This window comes from Agelaius tricolor, unplaced genomic scaffold, assembly GCF_023055355.1.
Source record: "Agelaius tricolor isolate 1412-34295 unplaced genomic scaffold, bAgeTri1.0.p SCAF_68, whole genome shotgun sequence".
NCBI classification, from domain to species: Eukaryota; Metazoa; Chordata; class Aves; order Passeriformes; family Icteridae; genus Agelaius; species Agelaius tricolor.
In genome coordinates this window covers 1,171,740-1,195,215 of record NW_027269328.1, presented here as the reverse complement: position 1 = coordinate 1,195,215, position 23,476 = coordinate 1,171,740, and the positions used below count along the sequence as shown (strand labels likewise).

At 56.5% G+C, this 23,476-nt stretch overlaps 1 protein-coding gene across 1 annotated transcript; it reads left to right on the top strand.

Moving 5' to 3' along the window:
- Positions 1-5,345: 5,345 nt before the first annotated feature.
- LOC139584850 (hornerin-like) lies at positions 5,346-11,902 on the top strand. Its single transcript, XM_071417153.1, has 2 exons — positions 5,346-5,477; positions 7,320-11,902. The coding sequence occupies exon 2, from the start codon at positions 7,837-7,839 to the stop codon at positions 11,890-11,892; it is 4,056 nt and encodes a 1,351-aa protein (XP_071273254.1). The 5' UTR covers positions 5,346-5,477; positions 7,320-7,836; the 3' UTR covers positions 11,893-11,902.
- The last annotated feature ends 11,574 nt before the right edge of the window (positions 11,903-23,476 follow it).

Genomic DNA, 23,476 nt, shown 5'->3' with positions numbered 1-23,476 from the left:
CATTGATTATCTGCTGCTGTGGGATGCGAAAGTTGCAGCTGGGATTGGTCCCATGTTGGATGTTTCTAATCAATGGCCAATCACAGCCAGCCACAGCCACGAGCCATTGTTATTCTTTCTTTTTCTATTCTCAGCCAGCCTTCTGATGAAATCCTTTCTTTTATTCTTTTAGTATAGTTTTAATATAATATATATCATAAAATAATAAATCAAGCCTTCTGAAACATGGAGTCAGCATTCTCGTCTCCGCCCTCTTCCTCACACCCCTGCAAACGCTGTCACAAACAAGAAATCCAAATTAATAAATGCAAAGGATTTGATTTTTGTGATTAAAATTTCAGTTCTCAAAAGCCCCAGCCAAAGGGGCAGCGAGGAGCCTGGGATGGGCCCTGCATGAACCCAGATCCGACCCCTATCACATTGAACCTCCTTCTGTTCATGTCATAAATGATCAGTCAGAAATCCAATTTAATAAATGTGAAATATTTTTATTTTTGTGATTAAAAATTCAGTTCTCAAAACCCAAATTCATTTCTCAAAACCCAAATTCATTTCTCAAAACCCAAATTCATTTCTCAAAACCCACAGCCAAAGGGACAGCGTGGAGCCCGGGATGGGCGCTGGGCGAACCCAGATCCGACCCCTATCACATTGGATCCCCCTCTGTTCATGTTATAAATGATCAATAAGAAATCCAAATTAATAAATGCGAAAGATTTGATTTTTGTGATTAAAATTTCAGTTCTCAAAAGTCACAGCCAAAGAGGCAGCGTCGAGCCCGGAATCGGTGCTGGGTGAACCCGGATCCGACCTGTATTGCATTGAATCCCCCTCTGTTCGTGTTATAAATGACCAATGAGAAATCCAAATTAATAAATGTGAAAGATTTTATTTTTGTGAGTAAAAATACGGTTCTCAAAAAAAGCCAAAGAGACAGCATCGGGATTGGTGCTGGGTGAACCCAGATCCAACCTCTATCAAATCGGATCCCCCTCTGTTCATGTTATAAATTATCAGTCAGAAATCCAATTTAATAAATGTGAAATATTTTTATTTTTGTGACTAAAAATTCAGTTCTCAAAAGTCACAATCAAAGAGACAGCGTGGAGCTCGGGATCGGTGCTGGGTGAACCCAGATCCAACCTCTATCACACAGGATCCCCCTCTGTTCATGTTATAAATAATCAATAAGAAATCCAAACTAATAAATGTGAAAGATTTTATTTTTGTGACTAAAAATATGGTTCTCAAAACCCAAATTCATTTCTCAAAACCCAAATTCATTTCTCAAAACCCAAATTCATTTCTCAAAACCCACAGCCAAAGGGGCAGCGTGGAGCCCGGGATGGGCCCTGCATGAACCCAGATCCGACTCCTATCAAATCGGATCCCCCTCTGTTCATGTTATAAATGATCAGTCAGAATTCCAATTTAATAAATGCAAAAGATTTTATTTTTGTGACTAAAACTTCAATTCTCAAAAGTCACAGCCAAAGAGGCAGCGTGGAGCCTGGGATCAGCGCTGGGTGAGCCCAGATCCGACCTCTATTGCATTGAATCCCCCTCTGTTTGTGTTATAAATGATCAATAAGAAATCCAAATTAATAAATTCGAAAGATTTTTATTTTTGTGACTAAAAATTTGGTTCCCAAAAGTCGCAGCCAAAGGAACAGAGTTGAGGCCGGGATCGGTGCTGGGTGAACCCAGGTCTGACCTCTATCACACAGGATCTCCCTGTGTTCATGTTATAAATGATCAATCCGAAAGCCAAATTAATAAATGTGAAAGATTTTAATTTTGTGACTAAAAATACGGTTCTCAAAACCCAAATTCAGTTCTCAAAACCCAAATTCGGTTCTCAAAACCCAAATTCGGTTCTCAAAACCCAAATTCAGTTCTCAAAACCCACAGCCAAAGGGACAGCGTGGAGCCCGGGATAGGCCCTGCATGAACCCAGATCCGACCTCTATCACACAGGATCCCCCTGTGTTCATGTTATAAATGATCAGTCAGAAATCCAATTTAATAAATGCAAAAGATTTTATTTTTGTGACTAAAAATTCGGTTCTCAAAAAAAGCCAAAGAGACAGCATCGGGATCGGTGCTGGGTGAACCCAGACCTGACCTCAATTGCATCGGATCTCCCTGTGTGCATGTTATAAATTATCAACAAGAAAGCCAAAATAATAAATGTGAAAGATTTTATTTTTGTGGCTAAAAATACGGTTCTCAAAACCCAAATTCGGTTCTCAAAACCCAAATTCATTTCTCGAAACCCACAGCCAAAGGGACAGCGTGGAGCCCAGGATGGGCCCTGCATGAACCCAGATCCAACCTCTATCACATCAGATCCCCCTCTCTTCATGTTATAAATGATCAATCAGAAATCCAAATTAATAAATGCAAAGGATTTTATTTTTGTGATTAAAAATTCAGTTCTCAAAAGTCACAGCCAAAGAGGCAGCGTGGAGCCTGGGATGGGCGCTGGGTGAGCCCAGATCCGACCTCTATTGCATTGAACCTCTCTCTGTTCATGTCATAAATGATCAGTCAGAAATCCAATTTAATAAATGTGAAATATTTTTATTTTTGTGATTAAAATTTCAGTTCTCAAAAGTCACAGCCAAAGGGGCAGCGTGGAGCCCGGAATCGGTGCTGGGTGAACCCAGATCTGACCTCTATCACACAGGATCCCCCTCTGTTCATGTTATAAATGACCAATGAGAAATCCAGTTTAATAAATGCGAAAGATTTTATTTTTGTGACTAAAAATACGGTTCTCAAAAAAAACCAAAGAGACAGCATCGGGATTGGTGCTGGGTGAACCCAGATCCAACCTCTATCAAATCGGATCCCCCTCTGTTCATGTTATAAATTATCAGTCAGAAATCCAATTTAATAAATGTGAAATATTTTTATTTTTGTGACTAAAAATTCAGTTCTCAAAAGTCACAATCAAAGAGACAGCGTGGAGCTCGGGATCGGTGCTGGGTGAACCCAGATCCAACCTCTATCACACAGGATCCCCCTCTGTTCATGTTATAAATAATCAATAAGAAATCCAAACTAATAAATGTGAAATATTTTATTTTTGTGACTAAAAATATGGTTCTCAAAACCCAAATTCATTTCTCAAAACCCAAATTCATTTCTCAAAACCCAAAGTCATTTCTCAAAACCCACAGCCAAAGGGACAGCGTGGAGCCCGGGATGGGCCCTGCATGAACCCAGATCCGACTCCTATCAAATCGGATCCCCCTCTGTTCATGTTATAAATGATCAGTCAGAATTCCAATTTAATAAATGCAAAAGATTTTATTTTTGTGACTAAAACTTCAATTCTCAAAAGTCACAGCCAAAGAGGCAGCGTGGAGCCTGGGATCAGCGCTGGGTGAGCCCAGATCCGACCTCTATTGCATTGAATCCCCCTCTGTTTGTGTTATAAATGATCAATAAGAAATCCAAATTAATAAATTCGAAAGATTTTTATTTTTGTGACTAAAAATTTGGTTCCCAAAAGTCGCAGCCAAAGGAACAGAGTTGAGGCCGGGATCGGTGCTGGGTGAACCCAGGTCTGACCTCTATCACACAGGATCTCCCTGTGTTCATGTTATAAATGATCAATCCGAAAGCCAAATTAATAAATGTGAAAGATTTTAATTTTGTGACTAAAAATACGGTTCTCAAAACCCAAATTCAGTTCTCAAAACCCAAATTCGGTTCTCAAAACCCAAATTCAGTTCTCAAAACCCAAATTCAGTTCTCAAAACCCACAGCCAAAGGGAAGCGTTGAGCCCGGGATAGGCCCTGCATGAACCCAGATCCGACCTCTATCACACAGGATCCCCCTGTGTTCATGTTATAAATGATCAGTCAGAAATCCAATTTAATAAATGCAAAAGATTTTATTTTTGTGACTAAAAATTCGGTTCTCAAAAAAAGCCAAAGAGACAGCATTTGGATCGGTGCTGGGTGAACCCAGATCTGACCTCGATTGCATCAGATCTCCTTTTGTTCATGTTATAAATTATCAATCAGAAAGCCAATTTAATAAATGTGAAAGATTTTATTTTTGTGACTAAAAATACGGTTCTCAAAACCCAAATTCTGTTCTCAAAACCCAAATTTGGTTCTCAAAACCCAAATTCAGTTCTCAAAACCCACAGCCAAAGGGACAGTGTGGAGCCTGGGATAGGCCCTGCATGAACCCAGATCCAACCTCGATTGCATTGAATCCCCCTCTGTTCATGTTATAAATGATCAATCAGAAATCCAAACTAATAAATGCGAAAGATTTTATTTTTGTGACTAAAAACTCAGTTCTCAGAAGTCCCAGCCCAAGGGGCAGCGTGGAGCCGCGGATCGGCGCTGGCTGAGCCCAGCTCCGGCCTCAGTGGCCTCGGATCCCGCTCTGTTCACCCGCGCCGTTTCCCCCAGGGCTGTTTTGATCCCGTTTTCCTGCCTGGGCCGGGGGTGCCCCGGGTTCTTTTGTCCCCCCACGCACGATCGTGAATTTCCTTTCACCGTGCGGGGCTGGGCAATCGCTGCGTTATTTTACAGCCGCAGCGAACTCTGACGGTGTCGGGGCAAGCGGAATATTCGGATTTGTGCTCCTCACGACTTCTCTGGTCCCGATCGATGGCGTTTATCCAGCGATGATCGCCCTCGGCTGTTCCCTGATGGCTCCGAGCCCGTCCTTTTGTTATTAAATGAGGAATTGTTCTCCTGCCGCCCCCGGGAATTCGGGAATTCCACTGCGGCAGTCTGTCCCTGGGCTGTCCGCGCTCAGAGGCCCGGTGGGTGTTAAATTTATTTTATAATTTTTATTTTATACATTTCCCGCCTTAGCATCGGTTACTTTACATCACGTATTACACTGGGATCCCCCAAATTCCTGGGGTTGCACATTCCTGGGGGAAACTGAGGCACACAATCCCCGCCCCCCTCATTATCCTGGGATCCCCCAAATTCCTCCTGGTTCCTGCGGGATTCCAGGGGGAAACTGAGGCACAGCCACGCCAACATCCCGGGACCTCTCCCCAAATTCCCGCTCCTTCCTGGAGGAGCCGCACATTGCCGGGGAAACTGAGGCACAACTCCACAATTACCACCCCCCCCCCCCATCCTTGGACCCCCCAAATTCCCGCTTCTTCCTGCGGTATTCCAGGGGAAACTGAGGCACAACTCCACAATTTTCCCCCCCCATCCTTGGACCCCCCAAATTCCCGCTTCTTCCTGCGGTATTCCTGGGGAAACTGAGGCACGGCTCCCCCAGCCCCCGGGTCCCGCCCGATCCGTCCGTCATTCCCGGAGAACGATGGGAACCGGGAACGCGGGACGGGGGCGGGGCCGGGGCGGCTCCGGGACCGCCCCCGGCCCGCGGGGACTCGGACCCGGCTCGGGGCCGGGATCGGGACCGGGATCAGGACCGGGATCGGGATCGGGGAGCCCCGGCCCGGCTGCGGACCCCGGAGCGGGTACGGGACACTCGGGGGGCTGCGGGATCCGGGAATGGGAACGGGAGTTCCGGGAATGTGGGGGGGATCCCGGGAATGGGAGCGGGACCCTCGGGGAGCTGCGGGACCCCGGGGATGCGGGAGGGACCCCGGGATAGGGGCGGGATCCTGGGAATGCGGAGGGGGGACCCCGGGAATGGGAGCGGGACCCCGGGAATGGGAGCGGGATCCGGGAATGGGAGCGGGATCCCGGGAATTTGGGAGGATGCCGGGAATGCGTGCGGGACACTCGGGAATGGGAACGGGACCCCGAGAGTGCGGGGGGATCCCGGGAATGCGTGCGGGACCCTCGGGGGCCTGCGGGATCCGGGAATAGGAGGGGGAATTCCGGGAATGGGAGCGGGATCCTGGGAATGGGAACGGGACCCCGGGAATGGGAACGGGATCCGGGAATGGGAGCGGGATCTGGGAATGGGAACGGGATCCGGGAATAGGAACGGGACCCCGGGAATGGGAACGGGATCCGGGAATGGGAACGGGATCCGGGAATGGGAACGGGACCCCAGGAATGGGAACGGGACCCGAGAATGGGAACAGGATCCGGGAATGGGAACGGGACCCCGGGAATGGGAACGGGACCCCGGGAATGGGAACGGGATCTGGGAATGGGAACGGGACCCCTGGAATGGGAACGGGATCCGGGAATGGGAACGGGATCCGGGAATGCGGGGGGGGGGGGGGGATCCCGGGTCGCGCTCCGCGGGGGCCATGTCGCGACACGTGTGTGGGGCCATGTCGGGACATGTCGGAACACGTCGGGCCGGGTTTCCCCGGCGTTTCGCGCCTTCTCCCGGGGGTTCCTTTTCCCTCCCCGCATCCCGGGGGTCGCTGCCCCCATTTTGGGGGGTCCCAGCCCCACAGGAAGGGGGGGGGGGGGGGGGGGGAAATTTGGGGTGCAGCGCGGGGATGGGGGAGGGGCGGCCGGGGGGGGGGGGGGGGTTTCACTGCCGGCTCTGCTGATTTATTAAAAATATAAAAAATATAAAAATATGGATATGGATATGGATCGAGTACCGATATCCAGCGGGGAGGGACTAAAACTGACAGTGTGGAGTTAGAAAATAATTTTATCCATATTTGGGTCTCGAATACCCAAAATACAAACATTCATAGCTTTGGTAATTAGTTCGAAAGCCATTAAGCACGGTAATTAGTTCAGAAGCCGTTAATTCCTTAAAATGGGTCTGCGATCCCTTCCATGGGGAGGGGTCCCAAAATGAGGAAGTGAGTGAGGTTTTCTTCGTTGTGGCCTTTTCAATGCAAATGGGACAAACGAACCCTTGGCAGGACTTGCCTTGTGTTCCTACAATTGTCTTACACTTATCAATTTACATTTATCAATATTTCTATTTATCAATTTCTATTTATCGATTTCTACTTATCAATTTCTACTTATCAATTCCTACTTATCAATCAAAAGCTATTTATCAATTTCTAAATCCTTCATTATGAACCCAGCCGACCAAACATCGTGCTGACAAACCATCAATCAATTATTAGTTAACTACCAACCCTTAACTTCATCAAGGCCTACCCATTTATTTATTTATTTATTTATTTTAATTAACTCCAGCAAAGCTTATCTGCGACTAAAAGCTCCTCTAAAACCTCGGAATTCATTGAAGTTTGTGTCTCGCTGCTCCCGCAGCTCCGGACGTTCCCTGGGATCGGGAATCCCGGCCGGGAATCAGCGGGGTGGGCGCGGTGACCTCGGTGGCCCCAGAAAGGGCGCGCACCTTCCTCCTCCTCCTCCTCCTCCTCCTCCTCCTCCTCCTCGTGCCCAACTTCCTCTTCCTGCCCCAGGCACGGAACCGTCGGGCCCACGCTGCGGCGACACCGCGGGGACATCCCGGCACCGACACAGAATTCCTGGGACATCCCGGCGCTCACGGAATTCCCGGGACACTCCTGGGACTGAGAAAATCCCCTGGACACCTTTGGGACTGAGAAGGTTCCCAGGACACCCCCGGGACGCTTTTGGGACCTCCCCGGGACTACCGGAATTCCTGGGACGCTCTTGGGACTGAGAAAATTCCTGGGACACTCTTGGGACATCCCTGGGACATCCCGGGACACTCTTGGGACTCAGAAAATTCCTGGGACACCCTTGGGACATCCCTGGGACATCCCGGGACGCTCTTGGGACTCAGAAAATTCCTGGGACACCCTTGGGACACTCTTGGCACTGAGAAAATTCCCTGGACACCCCCGGCACTGCCGGAATTCCCGGGCCGCATTTGGAATTTCCGGGGCAGTTTTGGCACCACCGGCAGCCCCAGCGAGGTGAGGAGGCCCCGTTCCTGTCCCGCTTTCCGGGGCCATGTTCCGCTGCCTGTCCCGCAGGAGGAGGCGCCCTGAGGATGCCCCTGGAGCCGGGGATCGTGGAGCTCTCCCGGAGGGTCCCCCCGGAGCCGGGAATCGCGGAGCTCTCCCGGAGGGTCCCCCCGGAGCCGGGAATCGCGGAGCTCTCCCGGAGGGTCCCCGCAGAGCCGCGGATCGCGGAGCTCTCCCGGAGGGTCCCTGCAGAGCCGCGGATCGCGGAGCTCTCCCAGAGGGTCCCCCCGGAGCTGGGGATCGTGGAGCTCTCCCGGAGGGTCCCCGCGGAGCCGGGGATCGCGGAGCTCTCCTGGAGGGTCCCCCCGGAGCCGGGGATCGTGGAGCTCTCCCGGAGGGTCCCCCCGGAGCTGGGGATCGTGGAGCTCTCCCGGAGGGTCCCCGCGGAGCCGGGGATCGCGGAGCTCTGGCGGAGGGTCCCCCCGGAGCCGGGGATCGTGGAGCTCTCCCGGAGGGTCCCCGCGGAGCCGGGGATCGCGGAGCTCTGCCGGAGGGTCCCCCCGGAGTCGGGGATCGCGGAGCTCTGCCGGAGGGTCCCCCCGGAGCTGGGGATCGTGGAGCTCCGCCGGAGGGTCCCCCCGGAGCCGGGGATCGCGGAGCTCTCCCGGAGGGTCCCCGCGGAGCCGGGGATCGTGGAGCTCCTCCAGAGGAGTTTTCCACCCAGTCCTGGCACCGGCAGCCCGGGCAGGGCCGGGCCTGGCTGTGGGGTCAGGATGGGACGTGGCATTCCCCAGGAGCCGGGCACACCGGGAGAAACGCCGGGATACCGGGAGAGGTGGGAGACGGGCCCGGGTGTGCGCAGGTGAATGGGAAAGAGCCGGGGGGCCACCAGAACGGTGGAGCCCAGCGGGAGCAAACGGAGGTGGGGAACAGCCCCAGAGGGATCCAAGCCCTCGGGAAGGAGTTTGGGGACAAGGCTGGTGTCCCACGGCAAGCCAGGAATGGGAATGTGCCCAGGGAAGGGACGGATCGGCCTCGGCGTCGGGCCCCGCTCCCACCCCGGGCTGGGAACAGGGAGGATGAGGAAGGAAAGGCCAGTGGCAATTCCCAGAGCAGGGACACTGCCACTGCCACCCGGAATGGGAATGTGCCCAGGGAAGGGACGGATCGGCCTCGGCGTCGGGCTCTGCTCCCACCCCCGCTCCCACCCCGGGCTGGCTGCAGGGAGGATGAGGAAGGAGAGCCCAGCAGCAATTCCCAGAGCCGGTGGAGGGACATGGACAAGGACACGGACAGTGCCACCTGGAATGGGAATGTGCCCAGGGAAGGGATGGATCAGCCCGTGCGCATTCCCACAGTCTGGGTTTGCAGTGGGGAGGATGAGGAGGGAAAGCCCAGCAGCAATTCCCAGAGGCAGGAGAGGGACACGGACAAGGACAAGGATAGTGCCACCTGGAATGGGAATGTGCCCAGGGAAGTGATGGATCGGCAGGTGCGGCTGCCCACGGTCAGGGTTGTCAGCGGGAAGGATGAGGAGGGAGAGGCCAGAGGCTATTCCCGGAGCCAGGACAAGGACAGTGCCACCCGGAATGGGAATGTGCCCAGGGACGGGATGGATCGGCCTCGGTGTCGGGTCCCACCCCCACTCCCGCCCTGGGCTGGGAGCAGGGAGGATGAGGAGGGAAAGCCCAGCAGCAATTCCCGGAGCCGGGGGAGGGACACGGCCGCTGCCGCCACCACCGCTCCCAGAAGGGACAGACGGACGGAGCCTCCGTCGGGAGCGGAGTGCAGGGAGTGGCTCTGGCAGAGGCTGCTCCAGCTGGGAGAGGACATGCAGAGCTGGCAGGGGAGGCCCACGGCGGAGCTGGCGGCCGGGCTGGCGCGGCGCATCGCGGGGACCCGGCCCCTCTGCAGCGCCCGGCAGCGGGAGCGGGGCTCCGGAGCCAGCCCGGACCGCGGCATTCCCAGCGGGAATTACCGGAACCTGCTCGGAATGCTGAGGGCCAGCGGGAGCACTGAGAACGTGGAGGACGACTCAGGCTCCAACTCCAGCTCAGGCTCAAGCTCGGAGCAGGAGCAGGGCTCTGGGGCCATCCCGGATGGCGACATTCCCAGTGGGAATTATGGGAGCCTCAGAATGCTGAGGGCCAGCAGGAGCACTGAGAACGTGGAGGAGGACTCGGGCTCAAGCTCAAGCTCCAGCTCAGGCTCAGGCTCGGACCAGGAGCAGGGCTCTGGGGCCAGCCCGAACCGCGGCATTCCCAGTGGGAATTACCGGAACCTGCTCGGAATGCTGAGGGCCAGCGGGAGCACTGAGAACGTGGAGGAGGACTCAGGCTCCAGCTCAGGCTCAAGCTCAGACCAGGAGCAGGGCTCTGGGGCCAGCCCAGATGGCGACATTCCCAGTGGGAATTATGGGAGCCTCCTCAGAATGCTGAGGGCCAGAGGGAGCACTGAGAACGTGGAGGAGGACTCGGGCTCAAGCTCAAGCTCCAGCTCAGGCTCAGGCTCAGACCAGGAGCAGGGCTCTGGGGCCAGCCCAGATGGCGACATTCCCAGCAGGATTTACGGGAGCCTCCTCAGAATGCTGAGGGCCAGTCAGAGCACTGAGAACGTGGAGGAGGACTCAGGCTCGGAGCAGGGCTCTGAGGCCAGCCCAGATGGCGACATTCCCAGCGGGAATTACGGGAGCTTCGTCGGAATGCTGAGGGCCAGCGGGAACGCCGAGAGCGCGGAGGAGGACTCGGGCTCGGAGCAGGAGCAGGAGCAGGAGCAGCCTCCCAGCCGCCTGGAGCTGCGGTTCCCGGAGGTGTGGGCGCGCTCCCGCATGGACTGCGGGCGGGTGGCCCAGGAGGAGGATCTGGACGGGGACCCGGTGCCCTTCCAGCGGCAGCGCCGGCTGCGCCCGCACGAGGAGAGGCAGATGGCGGAGCTGCTGCAGGAGTACCTGGAGCAGGGGATCGTGGTGGAGGGCACCTCCCAATCCAACAATCCCTTGATTCTCCACCCGAAACCGCACGGGCGCGGCGTCTACCTGAGCCTGGACTGCGCCGCCCTCAACGACGCCACCCCCGCGGTGCCCCGGGAGTCGCTGGACCGGGACGGGCTCCTGACCTCCATCAACCCCCGGAGCCGCTTCTTCTCCGTGCTGGATCTGTGCAGCGCCTGCTTCGCCATCCCGCTGGCCCCCAGCTGCCGGCACCGCTTCGCCTTCACCTTCCGGGGCCGGCAGTTCCTGTTCACGCGGCTGCCGCCGACGTTCCGCGGCGCCAGCTCCATCCTGCACCGCCGCGTGGCCGCCATGCTGGCCCAGCTGGACCCCGGCGTCGCCCGCGGCGTCTTCCACTACTACGACGACATCCTGGTCACCGGGAAGCGCCGGCGGCAGCTGCGGTTCCGGACCCGCCGCGTGCTGCGGCTGATCCAAAGCACCGGCTTCAAAGTGAACCGGCACAAGGCGCAGCTGGTGCAGCCCAAGGTGAATTACCTGGGCATGACCCTGAGCGCCGCGGGGCGCCGCGTGCCCCACGAGAAGCTGCTGCAGATCTGCCAGGAGTGCGACCCTGCCGGGCCCTGGGGTCCCGCCCGGCTCCGCTCCGTCCTCGGCAAGTTCAACCATTTGAGGGAATTCATCGCCGACTACTTGGAGCTGGCGCTGCCGCTGCAGAGCCTGGCGGTGCCGGAGAAGTGGGAAGGGCGGCGGGGACGGGAGTGGCAGCAGGAATGGGATCGGGAAGGCCGGGAGCGACTGCAGCGGCTGAAGGAGGCTCTGAGGACGGCACCCACCCTGCTCCTCCCATTTAAAACCCGGCCCTTCGTGATCCAGCTGTCGGTGCACGAGCGCTCGGTGGGAGCCGTGCTGCTGCAGGAGAAGGCGGGCGCGCTGCTCCCGGTGCGGCACGGCTCCTTCAGGCTCAGCGGCCAGAGCCAGACCCTGCAGGATGCCTCGTGCCTGGCGGCCGTCCGGGCTGTGCAGGCCTTCAGGAAACTCACGGGGCCGGCTCCCATCTTCATCCAGGGCCCCGCCGGGCGTTACCTGCTCCGGGGCGAGCAGGGGCTCGATGGCTACACCGGCAACACCGAGCTCCCGGAGCAATGGTGACCACCAAGGGCCCAGAGCTGCAGGAATTCCAAACCATGTCCATCCCAATGGCTGCAGGAATCCCAAACCGTGTCCATCCCACTGGTCCCCGCTGGCTGCAGGAATCCCAAACCGTGTCCATCCCAATGGCTGCAGGAATCCCAAACCGTGTCCATCCCGCTGGTCCCAGCGCTGCAGGAATCCCAAACCGTGTCCATCCCATTGGCCCCAGCGCTGCAGGAATCCCAAACTGTGTCCATCCCATTGGCCCTGGGGCTGCAGGAATCCCAAACCGTGTCCATCCCATTGGCCCTGGGGCTGCAGGAATCCCAAACCGTGTCCATCCCATTGGCTCCGGGGCAGCAGGAATCCCAAACCGTGTCGATCCCATTGGCTCCAGGGCTGCAGGAATCCCAAACCGTGTCCATCCCAATGGCCCTGGCGCTGCAGGAATCCCAAACCGTGTCCATCCCGCTGGCTGCAGGAATCCCAAACCATGTCCATCCCAATGGCTGCAGGAATCCCAAACCGTGTCCATCCCAATGGCTGCAGGAATCCCAAACCGTGGCCATCCCAATGGCTGCAGGAATCCCAAACCGTGGCCATCCCAATGGCTGCAGGAATCCCAAACCGTGTCCATCCCAATGGCCCCGGGGCTGCAGGAATCCCAAACTGTGTCCATCCCATTGGCCCCAGGGCTGCAGGAATCCCAAACTGTGTCCATCCCGCTGGCTGCAGGAATCCCAAACCGTGTCCATCCCGCTGGTCCCGGCGCTGCAGGAATCCCAAACCGTGTCCATCCCGCTGGCTCCAGGGCTGCAGGAATCCCAAACCGTGTCCATCCCAATGGCCCTGGCACTGCAGGAATCCCAAACCGTGTCGATCCCATTGGCTCCAGGGCTGCAGGAATCCCAAACCGTGTCCATCCCAATGGCTCCAGGGCTGCAGGAATCCCAAACCGTGTCCATCCCACTGGCCCTGGTGCTGCAGGAATCCCAAACCGTGTCCATCCCACTGGTCCCAGCGCTGCAGGAATCCCAAACCGTGTCCATCCCAATGGCCCTGGCACTGCAGGAATCCCAAACCGTGTCCATCCCAATGGCCCTGGCACTGCAGGAATCCCAAACCGTGTCCATCCCATTGGCTCCGGGGCAGCAGGAATCCCAAACCGTGTCCATCCCATTGGCTCCGGGGCAGCAGGAATCCCAAACCGTGTCGATCCCATTGGCTCCAGGGCTGCAGGAATCCCAAACCGTGTCCATCCCGCTGGCTGCAGGAATCCCAAACCGTGTCCATCCCACTGGTCCCAGCGCTGCAGGAATCCCAAACCGTGTCCATCCCACTGGCCCTGGCGCTGCAGGAATCCCAAACCGTGTCCATCCCACTGGCCCTGGCGCTGCAGGAATCCCAAACCGTGTCCATCCCGCTGGCCCCGGGGCTCCGGCAGCTGCCTGCCGACATTCCCAAAGCCAAGGTTTGGCCGTGGAGATGGGATCCTCTGGAAAACAGTCAGGCTGGAGGAGCGGTGGCGGCTGCAGGGGTTGCGGCGGGGCCCTGAGGAAGAGGAGGAGGAGGCGGCACCGGAGGCACTGCAGGAGCAGCCCCGGAGCTGCCGCCCGCTGCTCCTCTGCTCCAGCTGGAACGGGTGCAGAACGCGCTCCGGCAGGAGCTGGGATCGGGAACCAAGATCTGGGAGCTGGAATCGGGATCAGGATCTGGGGGCTAAGGATCGGGATCTGGGATTGGGATCAGGAACCAAGATCAGGGAGCTGGGATCGGGATCTGGGAGCTGGGATTGGGATCTGGGATTGGGATCAGGAACCAAGATCAGGGAGCTGGGATCTGTGATCAGGATCTGAGAGCTGGGACTAGGGAGCTTGGATTGGGATCCAAAGCCAGAACTGGGAGCTGGGATCTGGGATGAGGATCTGAGGTCAGGAGCCAGGACTGGGAGCTGGGATCAGGATCTGGAAGCCAGGACTGGGAGCTGGGAGCTGGGATTGGGAGCAGGGATCGGGATCTGATCTTGGGATCCAGGAGCCAGGATTGGGATCCAAAGCCAGGATCGGGAGCTGGGATCTGGGATTAGGAGCTGGGATCACAATCTGGGATTGAGATTCTGGATTCTGGATTGGGATATGGGAGCCAGGATTGGGATCAGGAACCAAGATCTGGGAGCTGGGATCAGGAGTGGGATCTGGGACTGATATTGGGATCTGGGATCCAGGATTGGGATCTGGTGTCCAGAGACGGGATTGGGATCTGGGATCCAGGATTGGGATTTGGGATCCGGGATTGGGATCTGGGATCCGGGATTGGGATGCGCCAGATCGGGGCCCCACTGTGAGGAGCTGGGGGAGGTTGGGCTGTGCCGGGGGATTAAGGTGGGACGGGGGCTGGGTTTAAGCAGGGCTAGGAGAGGTTTTAGGGCTGGTGAAGCTTTTAGGCGGGACCGAGAGGCTTTTGCGTGGGGCTGGGGCCTTTAGGGCAGGGCTGAGCAGAGCTTTGGGCCTGGGAGAGGTTTTAGGCAGGACCGGGGCTCTTTTAAACCAGACTGGGTGGGGTTTTTAGGTGGGGTTTGGGACCTTTTAGAACTGGTGAAGATTTAAGTCAGGACTGAGGGACTTTTAGGCCAGGGAGAGATTTTAGGTGGGACTGAGCAAGGTTTTGGGCCTGGGAGAGGCTTTAGGCTGGACTGAGGAGCTTTTAGGACTGCTGAAGCTTTTAGGCTGGACTGGGACAGGTTTTAGGCTGGATTTGGGACCTTTTAGGACTGATGAAGCTTTAAGCCAGGACTGGGGCACATTTAGGCCCGGGAGAGATTTCAGGCTGGACTAAGCCTGGCTCAGCCTCCTGCTCCGCTGGCAGGGAAATGTTTTTCCCCCAGGAATGTTTTTTATGGAATGTTTTCACTGGAATTTTTCCCATGGAATTTTTTTTTTTTTTTTTTTTTTTTTTTATGGAATGTATTTCCCCATGGAATGTTTTTACTGGAATTTTTCCCACAGAATGTGTTTTTTATGGAATGTTTTTTTATGGAATGTTTTCCCTCCTTTTTCTACCTCTCGTTGCTTTCATTAAAACCGAGTTTAAACTTCAGCCTTGACTTTTCCTGCATCTCCCGTCCTGTTCCCGTTGGCTCCGGGCAGGATGGGGTTAAATCCTTGGAGATGAGCGGGAATTCTTCGGGAATTCTTTGGGATATCTCCACAGCCCCAAGGTCCTTCCTCCCCTTCCTCCTCCTCACATTCCAGGGGGAGTTTTTAGTGAATCCATCCCCAGATCCAGGGAATTTTGGGGCCCAAATCCCAATCTGAATTCCAGTTAAAATCCCAATCTTAATTCCAGTTAAAATCCCAATTAAAAGTCCCAATTAAAACCCCAATCTTAATTCCAATTAAAATCCCAATTAAAGTCCCAATTAAAATCCCAATCTTAATTCCAATTAAAATCCCAATTAAAATCCCAATCTTAATTCCAGTTAAAATCCCAATTAAAGTCCCAATTAAAAACCCAATCTTAATTCCAATTAAAATCCCAATTAAAGTCCCAATACGAATCCCAATCTGAATTCCAATTAAAATTCCAATCTGATTTCAAATTAAAATCCCAATCTTAATTCCAATTAAAATCCCAATTAAAATCCCGATTTGAATTCCAATTAAAATCCCAGTTAAAATCCTGATTTGAGTTCCAATTAAAATCCCAGTTAAAGTCCCAGACTGAATCCCAATTAAAATCCCAGTTTGAATCCCAATTAAGATCCCGATTTGAATTTTTCCAGGGGCTTTTCCCGAGGCTCCTTCCGAAGGTTCCGGATCCTCCTTTCCCATTTTCCCCACCTCAGGCTCCTGAGCCCCTCTGACCCCTGAGACCCCGGAATTCTGGGAAAAAACTGGGGCGGGAAAAGAGCCCTGAGGGGTCAAAATCCCAGGAATCCCAAACCGGGATCCGCCAGCTGGGAAATCCCGGAGCGGGGATTTGGGATCAGCTCCAGGGAATTCCCAGGGATGGGGATGATGAGGAGGAAGATCCCGGGATCCCCAAAATGCGGGAATGAGCTGGGGACACAGCCCGAGGGGGGCTCTGCTCCTTCAGATTCCCGGGAATTTTAAATTCCCTGGGTGGGATGGGGGGGCTGAGGGACCCCGGGATGGCCCCGATCCCGTGGGAATCCCATCCCTGCCCTGGGATCACCGGAACCGCCCTGGGATCCGGGAGGGACCCGGCCCCAGCTCCAGGGAATGTTCCCAGGATCCCTGATCCAAGGCCCAGATCCCTGTCCCAGATCCAGGAATCCCAATCCCAAACCCAGGAATCCCATCCCAGATTCCTGTCCCAGATCCAGGAATCCCAATCCCAGTTCAGGGATCCAATCCCAAACCCAGGAATCCCATCCCAGATCCAGGAATCCCATCCCAGATCCCTGTTCCAGATCCAGGAATCTCATCCCAAACCCAGGAATCCCATCCCAGATCCAGGAATCCCATCCCAAACCCAGGAATCCCATCCCAGATCCAGGAATCCCATCCCAGGTCCAGGAATCCCAATCCCAGATCCAGGAATCCCAATCCCAAACCCAGGAATCCCATCCCAGTTTAGGAACCCCTCCCAAACCCAGGAATCCAATCCCAAACCCAGGAATCCCATCCCAGATCCAGGAATCCCATCCCAGATCCAGGAATCCCAATCCCAAACCCAGGAATCCCATCCCAGGTCCAGGAATCCCAATCCCAAACCCAGGAATCCCATCCCAGGTCCAGGAATCCCAATCCCAAACCCAGGAATCCCATCCCAGGTCCAGGAATCCCATCCCAGATCCAGGAATCCCATCCCAAACCCAGGAATCCCACCCCAGATCTGTTTCCCACATGGGATCCCAGGATCCACATTCCCAAATCCAGGGGTTCATTCTCAGCGTCCCCATTTTCCAACGCCTGCCCCAAACCCAGAGATCAGAGCGCGAATCCAGGGATCAGACCCCAAACCCATTCCCCATTCCCACCCCAAATCCAGGGATCAGATCCCGAACCCATCCCCTATTCCCACCCCAAATCCAGGGATCGGACCCCAAACCCATTCCCCATTCCCGCCCCAAATCCAGGGATCAGACCCCGAACCCTTCTTGGCCCCAAATCCAGGGATCATCCCCATTTTCCATGGCCCAAATCCAGGGATCAGACCCCAGTCCCATTCCCATTCCCGTTCCCAATCCCATTCCCGTTCCCAATCCCAATCCCATTCCCGTTCCCAATCCCATTCCCGATCCCGCCCCCAATCCCAGGCCCGTTCCCAATCCCATTCCCGGCCCCGTTCCCAATCCCATTCCCGGTCCCGCCCATTTCCCCTCCTTGGGGGCGGGCTCGGGCTCGGCCGCTCCTTTTCCAGCCCCGATCCCAAATCCCGGTTTTTGGTGGCCGCTGTCCAGCCCGGCCGGGCCGCGCTCCTCCTGCTTTTCCCACTTTCTCCTTTTTTCCTTCTTTTCCCTCTTTTCCAGCTTTCCCCGTTTTCCCCCTATTCCCACTTTCCCCCCTTTTTCCACTTTTCCCGTTATTCCCGCTATTCCCGTTTTTCTTTCCCGCTATTCCCGTTTTTTTTCCCCGTTTTTCCCCCTGTTCCTTTTTTTCCCGGATTTTCTCGCTATTCCCAGTTTTTCCCGGTTTTTCCCGCTCGATCCCGCCGGGAATTCCGCGGGTTTCGGGGCCGCGGGGCTGGAGCTGCTCCGGGCAGGGAATTCCGGGAATTGGGGGCGCTGAGCCCGGCCCGGGGGCCATGAGAGGTGAGCACCCGAAATCCCAGCCGGAGCGGATCCCAAAAATCCCACTCGGGAATCCCAAAACCGAGCCGGGAGAATCCCAAAAACCCGTCGGGAGGGGATCCCAAATACTCACTCGGGAATCCCAAAATCCCACCCGGGGAGAATCCCAAAATCCCAGTGGGAGGGGATCCCAAAATCCCACTGGGAAGGGATCCCAAAATCCCACTCGGGAATCCAAAAATCCCACTGCGGGACAATCCCAAAATCCCAGTGGGAGGGGATCCCAAAAATTCCACTTGGAAATCCCAAAACCCAGCGAGGAGAATCCCAAAATCCCACTCGGGAATCCCAAAATCCCACTCGGAAATCCCAAAACCTAGCGAGGAGAATCCCAAAATCCCACTCGGGAATCCCAAAATCCCACTGCGGGAGAATCCCAAAATCCCATTTGGAGGAGATCCCAAAATCCCCCAGGCGGAATGGGGGGAAGAATCCCAAAATCCCACAGGGAAGGGAATCCCAAAATCCCACCGGGGGAGAATCCCAAAATGCCAAGGAAGGGGAACCCAAACCCCAAAAACTTCCAGGAGGGAATCCCAAAATCCCACTCGGGAATCCCAAAATCCCACTTGGGAAATCCCAAAATCTCACTCGGGAATCCCAAAACCTAGCTGGGAGTATCCCAAAATTCCGCTGGGAGGGGATCCCAAAATCCCACTGGGGGGGGGAGAATCCCAAAATCCCACCAGGGAGAGTCCCAAAATCCCATCAGAGGGGATCCCAAAAACCCACCGGGGGAGAATCCTAAAATCCCACCCGAGAATCCCAAAACCTAGCCGGGAGAATCCCAAAATTCTGCTGGGAGGGGATCCCAAAAAGGCAATTGGGGGGGAGAATCCCAAAATCCCTTCAAAGGGGATCCCAAAAACTTCCAGGAGGGAATCCCAAAATCCCGCTCGGGAATCCCAAAAACCACACCTGGGGAGAATCCCAAAATCCCACCCGGGAGAATCCCAAAATCCACACCCGGGAGAGTCCCAAAATCCCACCGGGAAGGGATCCCAAAGTCCCGCTGGGGTGGGGTGGGAATCCTGAGCACGCGGGGAGCCCGGGGGACAGCGGGGACACAGCAGGGACAGTGGGGACAGTGGGGACAGCCGGGGGACAGAGGGGACAGTGGGGACACAGCAGGGACAGTGGGGACAGAGGGGACAGAGGGGACAGTGGGGACAGTGGGGACAGTGGGGACAGTGGGGACACAGTGGGGACAGCCGGGGACAATGGGGACCCAGCGGGGACAGCCAGGGGACAGCGGGGACATTGGGGACAGCCGGGACAGAGGGGACACAGCGGGACAGCCAGGGGACAGCCGGGGGGACAGAGGGGACAGCGGGGACATTGGGGACAGCGGGGACAGATGGGGGGACAGAGGGGACAGCGGGGACAGCGGGGACAGTGGGGGACACCGGGACAGTAGGGACAGAGGGGGGACAGACGGGGGGGGACAGAGGGGACAGCGGGGACAGAGGGGACACAGCGGGGACACAGTGGGGACATTGGGGACAGCGGGGACAGCCGGGGGACAGCGGGGACAGACGGGGGGACAGTGGGGACACTGGGGGACAGTGGGGGACACCAGGACAGCGGGGACAGAGGGGGGACAGACGGGGGGGGACAGAGGGGACAGCGGGGGGACAGAGGGGACAGTGGGGACAGTGAGGGGACAGCCGGGACAGACGGGGGGGGACAGAGGGGACAGCCGGGGGACAGCGGGGACACAGCGGGGACACAGCGGGGACAGACGGGGGGACAGAGGGGACACAGCGGGGACAGTGGGGACAGCGGGGACAGAGGGGACACAGCGGGGACACTGGGGACAGCCGGGACAGCGTGGGGACAGCGGGGACAGTGGGGACACAGCCGGGGACAGAGGGGACAGACGGGGGACAGCGGGGACACCGGGACCGCCCGGGCCACCGGGAACGCCGGGACTCTGACCGGGAAAGGGACAGGGGGACAGGGACAGGGGGGACAGCGGGGACAGGGACAGGGGGGACAGGGACAGGGGACAGCGGGGGAGCCCGGAGAGACGGGAGCGCCCAGGCCGCCGGGACTCTGACCGGGGACAGGGGACAGTGACAGGGACAGCGGGACTGCCCGGGCCACCGGGACCATCCGGGCCACCGGGACTCTGACTGGGGACAGGGGGACAGGGACAGGGACAGCCCGGAGAGAGAGAGGGGACACCGGGGACACCCGGGACAGCGATGGGGACAGGGGGACAGCAGCGCCACCCCGGGGACCCTGAGCGGGACAGGGACACGGAGAGGGGGACACGGACAGAGGGACAGCGACACGGACACGGACGGGGGGGACAGGAACGGGGACAGCAGCGCCACCCCCGGGACAGGGACAGAGGGACAGAGGGACACGGCCGTGTGTCACACAGGGTGGCAGGGACAGAGGGACAGGGACAGCAGGGTCCCAGTGCCACCCCCGCCGTGTCCCCGTCCCCTCCCAGCCGCTCCCCGCCCCCGGGAATTCCTTGGGAATTTTTTTGGGGAATTTTTCGGGAATCCGAGGGGGTCCCCGCAGGCCGGGGGGTCCCGGGTGGGCCTTGGGGTGTCCCCAAGGTGTCCCCAGGGTGTCCCAGGGTGTCCCCGGGGTGTTGCAGCTCAATAAAGGCCCCTGTGCCTCCTGAACTGGGAATCCTGGGAATTCCGGGAATTCCGGGAATACCGGGACAGCCCAGCGGGAACTGGGAACGCTGAGAGCCCCGGATCCCAAATCCCGGCTTGGGGGATCCCAAATCCCGGTTTTAGGGGATCCCAAATCCCGGCTTGGGGGATCCCAAATCCCAGTTTTGGGGATCCCAAATCCCGGCTTTAGGGGATCCCAAATCCCGGCTTTAGGGGATCCCAAATCCCGGCTTTGGGGGATCCCATCCCCTTTCCCGAATCCCAGTTTTAGGGAATCCGAAATCCCAGCTTTGGGAAATCCCATCCTGAATCCCAAATCCCACACCTTGGTTTTAGGGGATCCCGAATCCCAGCTTTAAGGGACCCCCCAATCCCGGTTTTGGGGGCTCCCAAATCCCGGTTTTAGGGGATCCCAAATCATCCTGGATCCCAAATCCCGGTTTTAGGGGATCCCAAATCCCAGCTTTGGATTCCCACTCCCCTTCGCTCATGCAGGATCCCAAATCCCAAATTTAGGGGCTCCCAAATCCCAAATTTAGGGGCTCCCAAATCCCGGCTTTGGGGGAATCCCATCCCCCCCCGTTCCCTTATCCCAAACCTGGGCAGGGATTCCCAAATCCCAAAATTCCAATGGAAGGAGCACAACAAGGCCCCAAATCCCGGCTTTAGGGGATCCCCAAATCCCGAATTTCGGGATTCCCGTTCCCCTTTCCCTCATCCCAACCCTGGATCCCAAATCCAGATTTTAGGGGATCCCCAATCCCAGCCACTGGGAAAACATCGGGAGGAGGAAATTTGGGAATTCTGGGGGAAAAATTTGGGGGATTTTTGAGGATTTGGGGGCCGGGATTTTCGGGGGTTTTGGGGGGGAGAATTTTGGAATCTTGGGGAGATTTTTTTGGGGTTTTTTGGGAACCTGGGGAGCGGTTTGGGAATTTTCAGGAATTTGGGGACATTTTTGGGAATTTGGGGGATTTTTGGGCATTGAAGGGGATGGGGGCATTTTCTGGGGGGGGATTTTTGGGAATTTGGGGTGGGATTTGAGGGGGGCTGAGACCGGGAACTCATTGCAGGGACGGGACCGGGTTGGGATCATCCCAGTGGGATTTGGGGGAATTTCGGGGGAATTTTGGGGAGCTGAGCCCCTGGGAAGGGTTGGGATCATCCCGATGGGATTTGGGGAGGATTTGGGGGAATTTTGGGGGGGCTGAGCCCTGGGAAGGGTTGGGATCATCCCGATGGGATTTGGGGGAATTTTGGGGGGGCTGAGCCCCGGGAAGGGTTGGGATCATCCCAATGGGATTTGGGGGAATTTTGGGTGAATTTGGGGGAGATTTTGGGTGAATTTTGGGGGAGCTGAGCCCTGGGAAGGGTTGGGATCATCCCGATGGGATTTTTGGGAATTTGGGGAGGATTTGGGGGAGCTGAGCCCCGGGAAGGGTTGGGATCATCCCAGTGGGATTTTTGGGAATTTGGGGAGGATTTGGGGGAATTTCAGGGGAATTTTGGGGGGACTGAGCCCCCGGGAAGGGTTGGGATCATCCCAATGGGATTTGGGGGGGAATTTTGGGGGAATTTTTGGGGGGGCTGAGCCCTGGGAAGTGCCGGGATCATCCTGATGGGATTTGGGGGAATTTGGGGAGGATTTGGGGGAGATTTTGGGGAACTGGGGGTGGGAGCTGAGCCCTGGGAAAGGTTGGGATCATCCCAATGGGATTTGGGGGAATTTTGGGTGAATTTTGGGGGGGCTGAGCCCCAGGAAGGGTTGGGATCATCCCAATGGGATTTTTGGGAATTTGGGGAGGATTTGGGGGAATTTCAGGGGAATTTTGGGGGGGCTGAGCCCCTGGGAAGGGTTGGGATCATCCCAGTGGGATTTGGGGGAATTTTGGGGGAATTTTGGGGGGGCTGAGCCCTTGGGAAGGGTTGGGATCATCCCAGTGGGATTTGGGGGAATTTCAGGTAAATTTTGGAGGGGCTGAGCCCTGGAAAGTGCCGGGATCATCCCAATGGGATTTGAGGTGATCCCAAAAGGGGACGTGGGGAGGGGAACCCCCCAAAATCCCCCCTGGGCTGGGCTGGGGACCCCAAAACCTTCCTGAGTTTGGGAATGGGGGAAAAGGAGACCCCGAATCTCCCGGATCTTTGGGAATGGGGGGAGCTTGGGACACCCCAAGGATCCCAGGAAAGGCCGGGAAAAATTCCGGGAATGCTCCCGGTCGGAGCCATGGACGGAGCGCTGGGAGGGCTCTTGCCCACATTCCCAGATATTCCCAAATATTCCCAGATATTCCCACATTCCCAAATCGCCTCCCATTCCCATGGGGAAGCAGCCCCGGTTTTCCCGCCCTTCCCAAATCCCAAAAATCCGGAGCCATCCCAGGCTCCGGAGCCGCTGCTGCTTCCCAGGGATCCAGGGCAGCTCCTGAACCCCATTCCCGATCCCATTCCCGGCCCCATTCCCGATCCCTGGGATCTCTGGGAATCCTCTTTTCCCAGGAATATTCCTGGATTTCTGCCAAGCCCACCAGGATCCCAGCCCTGGAGAGAACTCTTCCCTTTCCCAGGGTTTTTCCCTCTTTTTTTCCCAGTTTTCCCATTTTTCCCAGTTTTTCCTGGTTTTTTTTTTTTCCCAGTTTTTTTTTCCCACTTTTCCCAGGTTTGCTCCCAGTTTTCCCGGTTTTTCTTGGTTTTCCCCCGTTTTTCCCAGCTTTTTCCCCGTTCTTCCCATTTCCCCCATTTTCTCCTGGTTTTTCCCAGTTCTTCTGACTTTTTCCGTTTTCCCCATTTCTCCCCCATTTCCCCAGGTTTTTCCCTGTTTTCCCCCCTTTTTTCCCCATTTCTCCCCTCTTTTCCCAGGTTTTTCCCATTTTTTCCCAGTTTTTCCCTGTTCTTCCCATCCCCCCCATTTTCCCACATTTTTCCCATTTTTTCCCAGTTTTTCTCCGTTCTTCCCACCCCCCCTCCCCATTTTTCCAGGTTTTTCCCAGTTTCCCCATTTTTTCCCCCAATCCCCTCCCGCTCCGGGGATTCCCCCCCCCCTCGCCTTCGGGAATTCCGCGCGATCCCGAAGGAAAATTCCCAGAAATCCCAAAGCCCGGCCGGCTCCATTCCCGAATTTTCCCATTGGAAGAATTCCAGAGGCGGC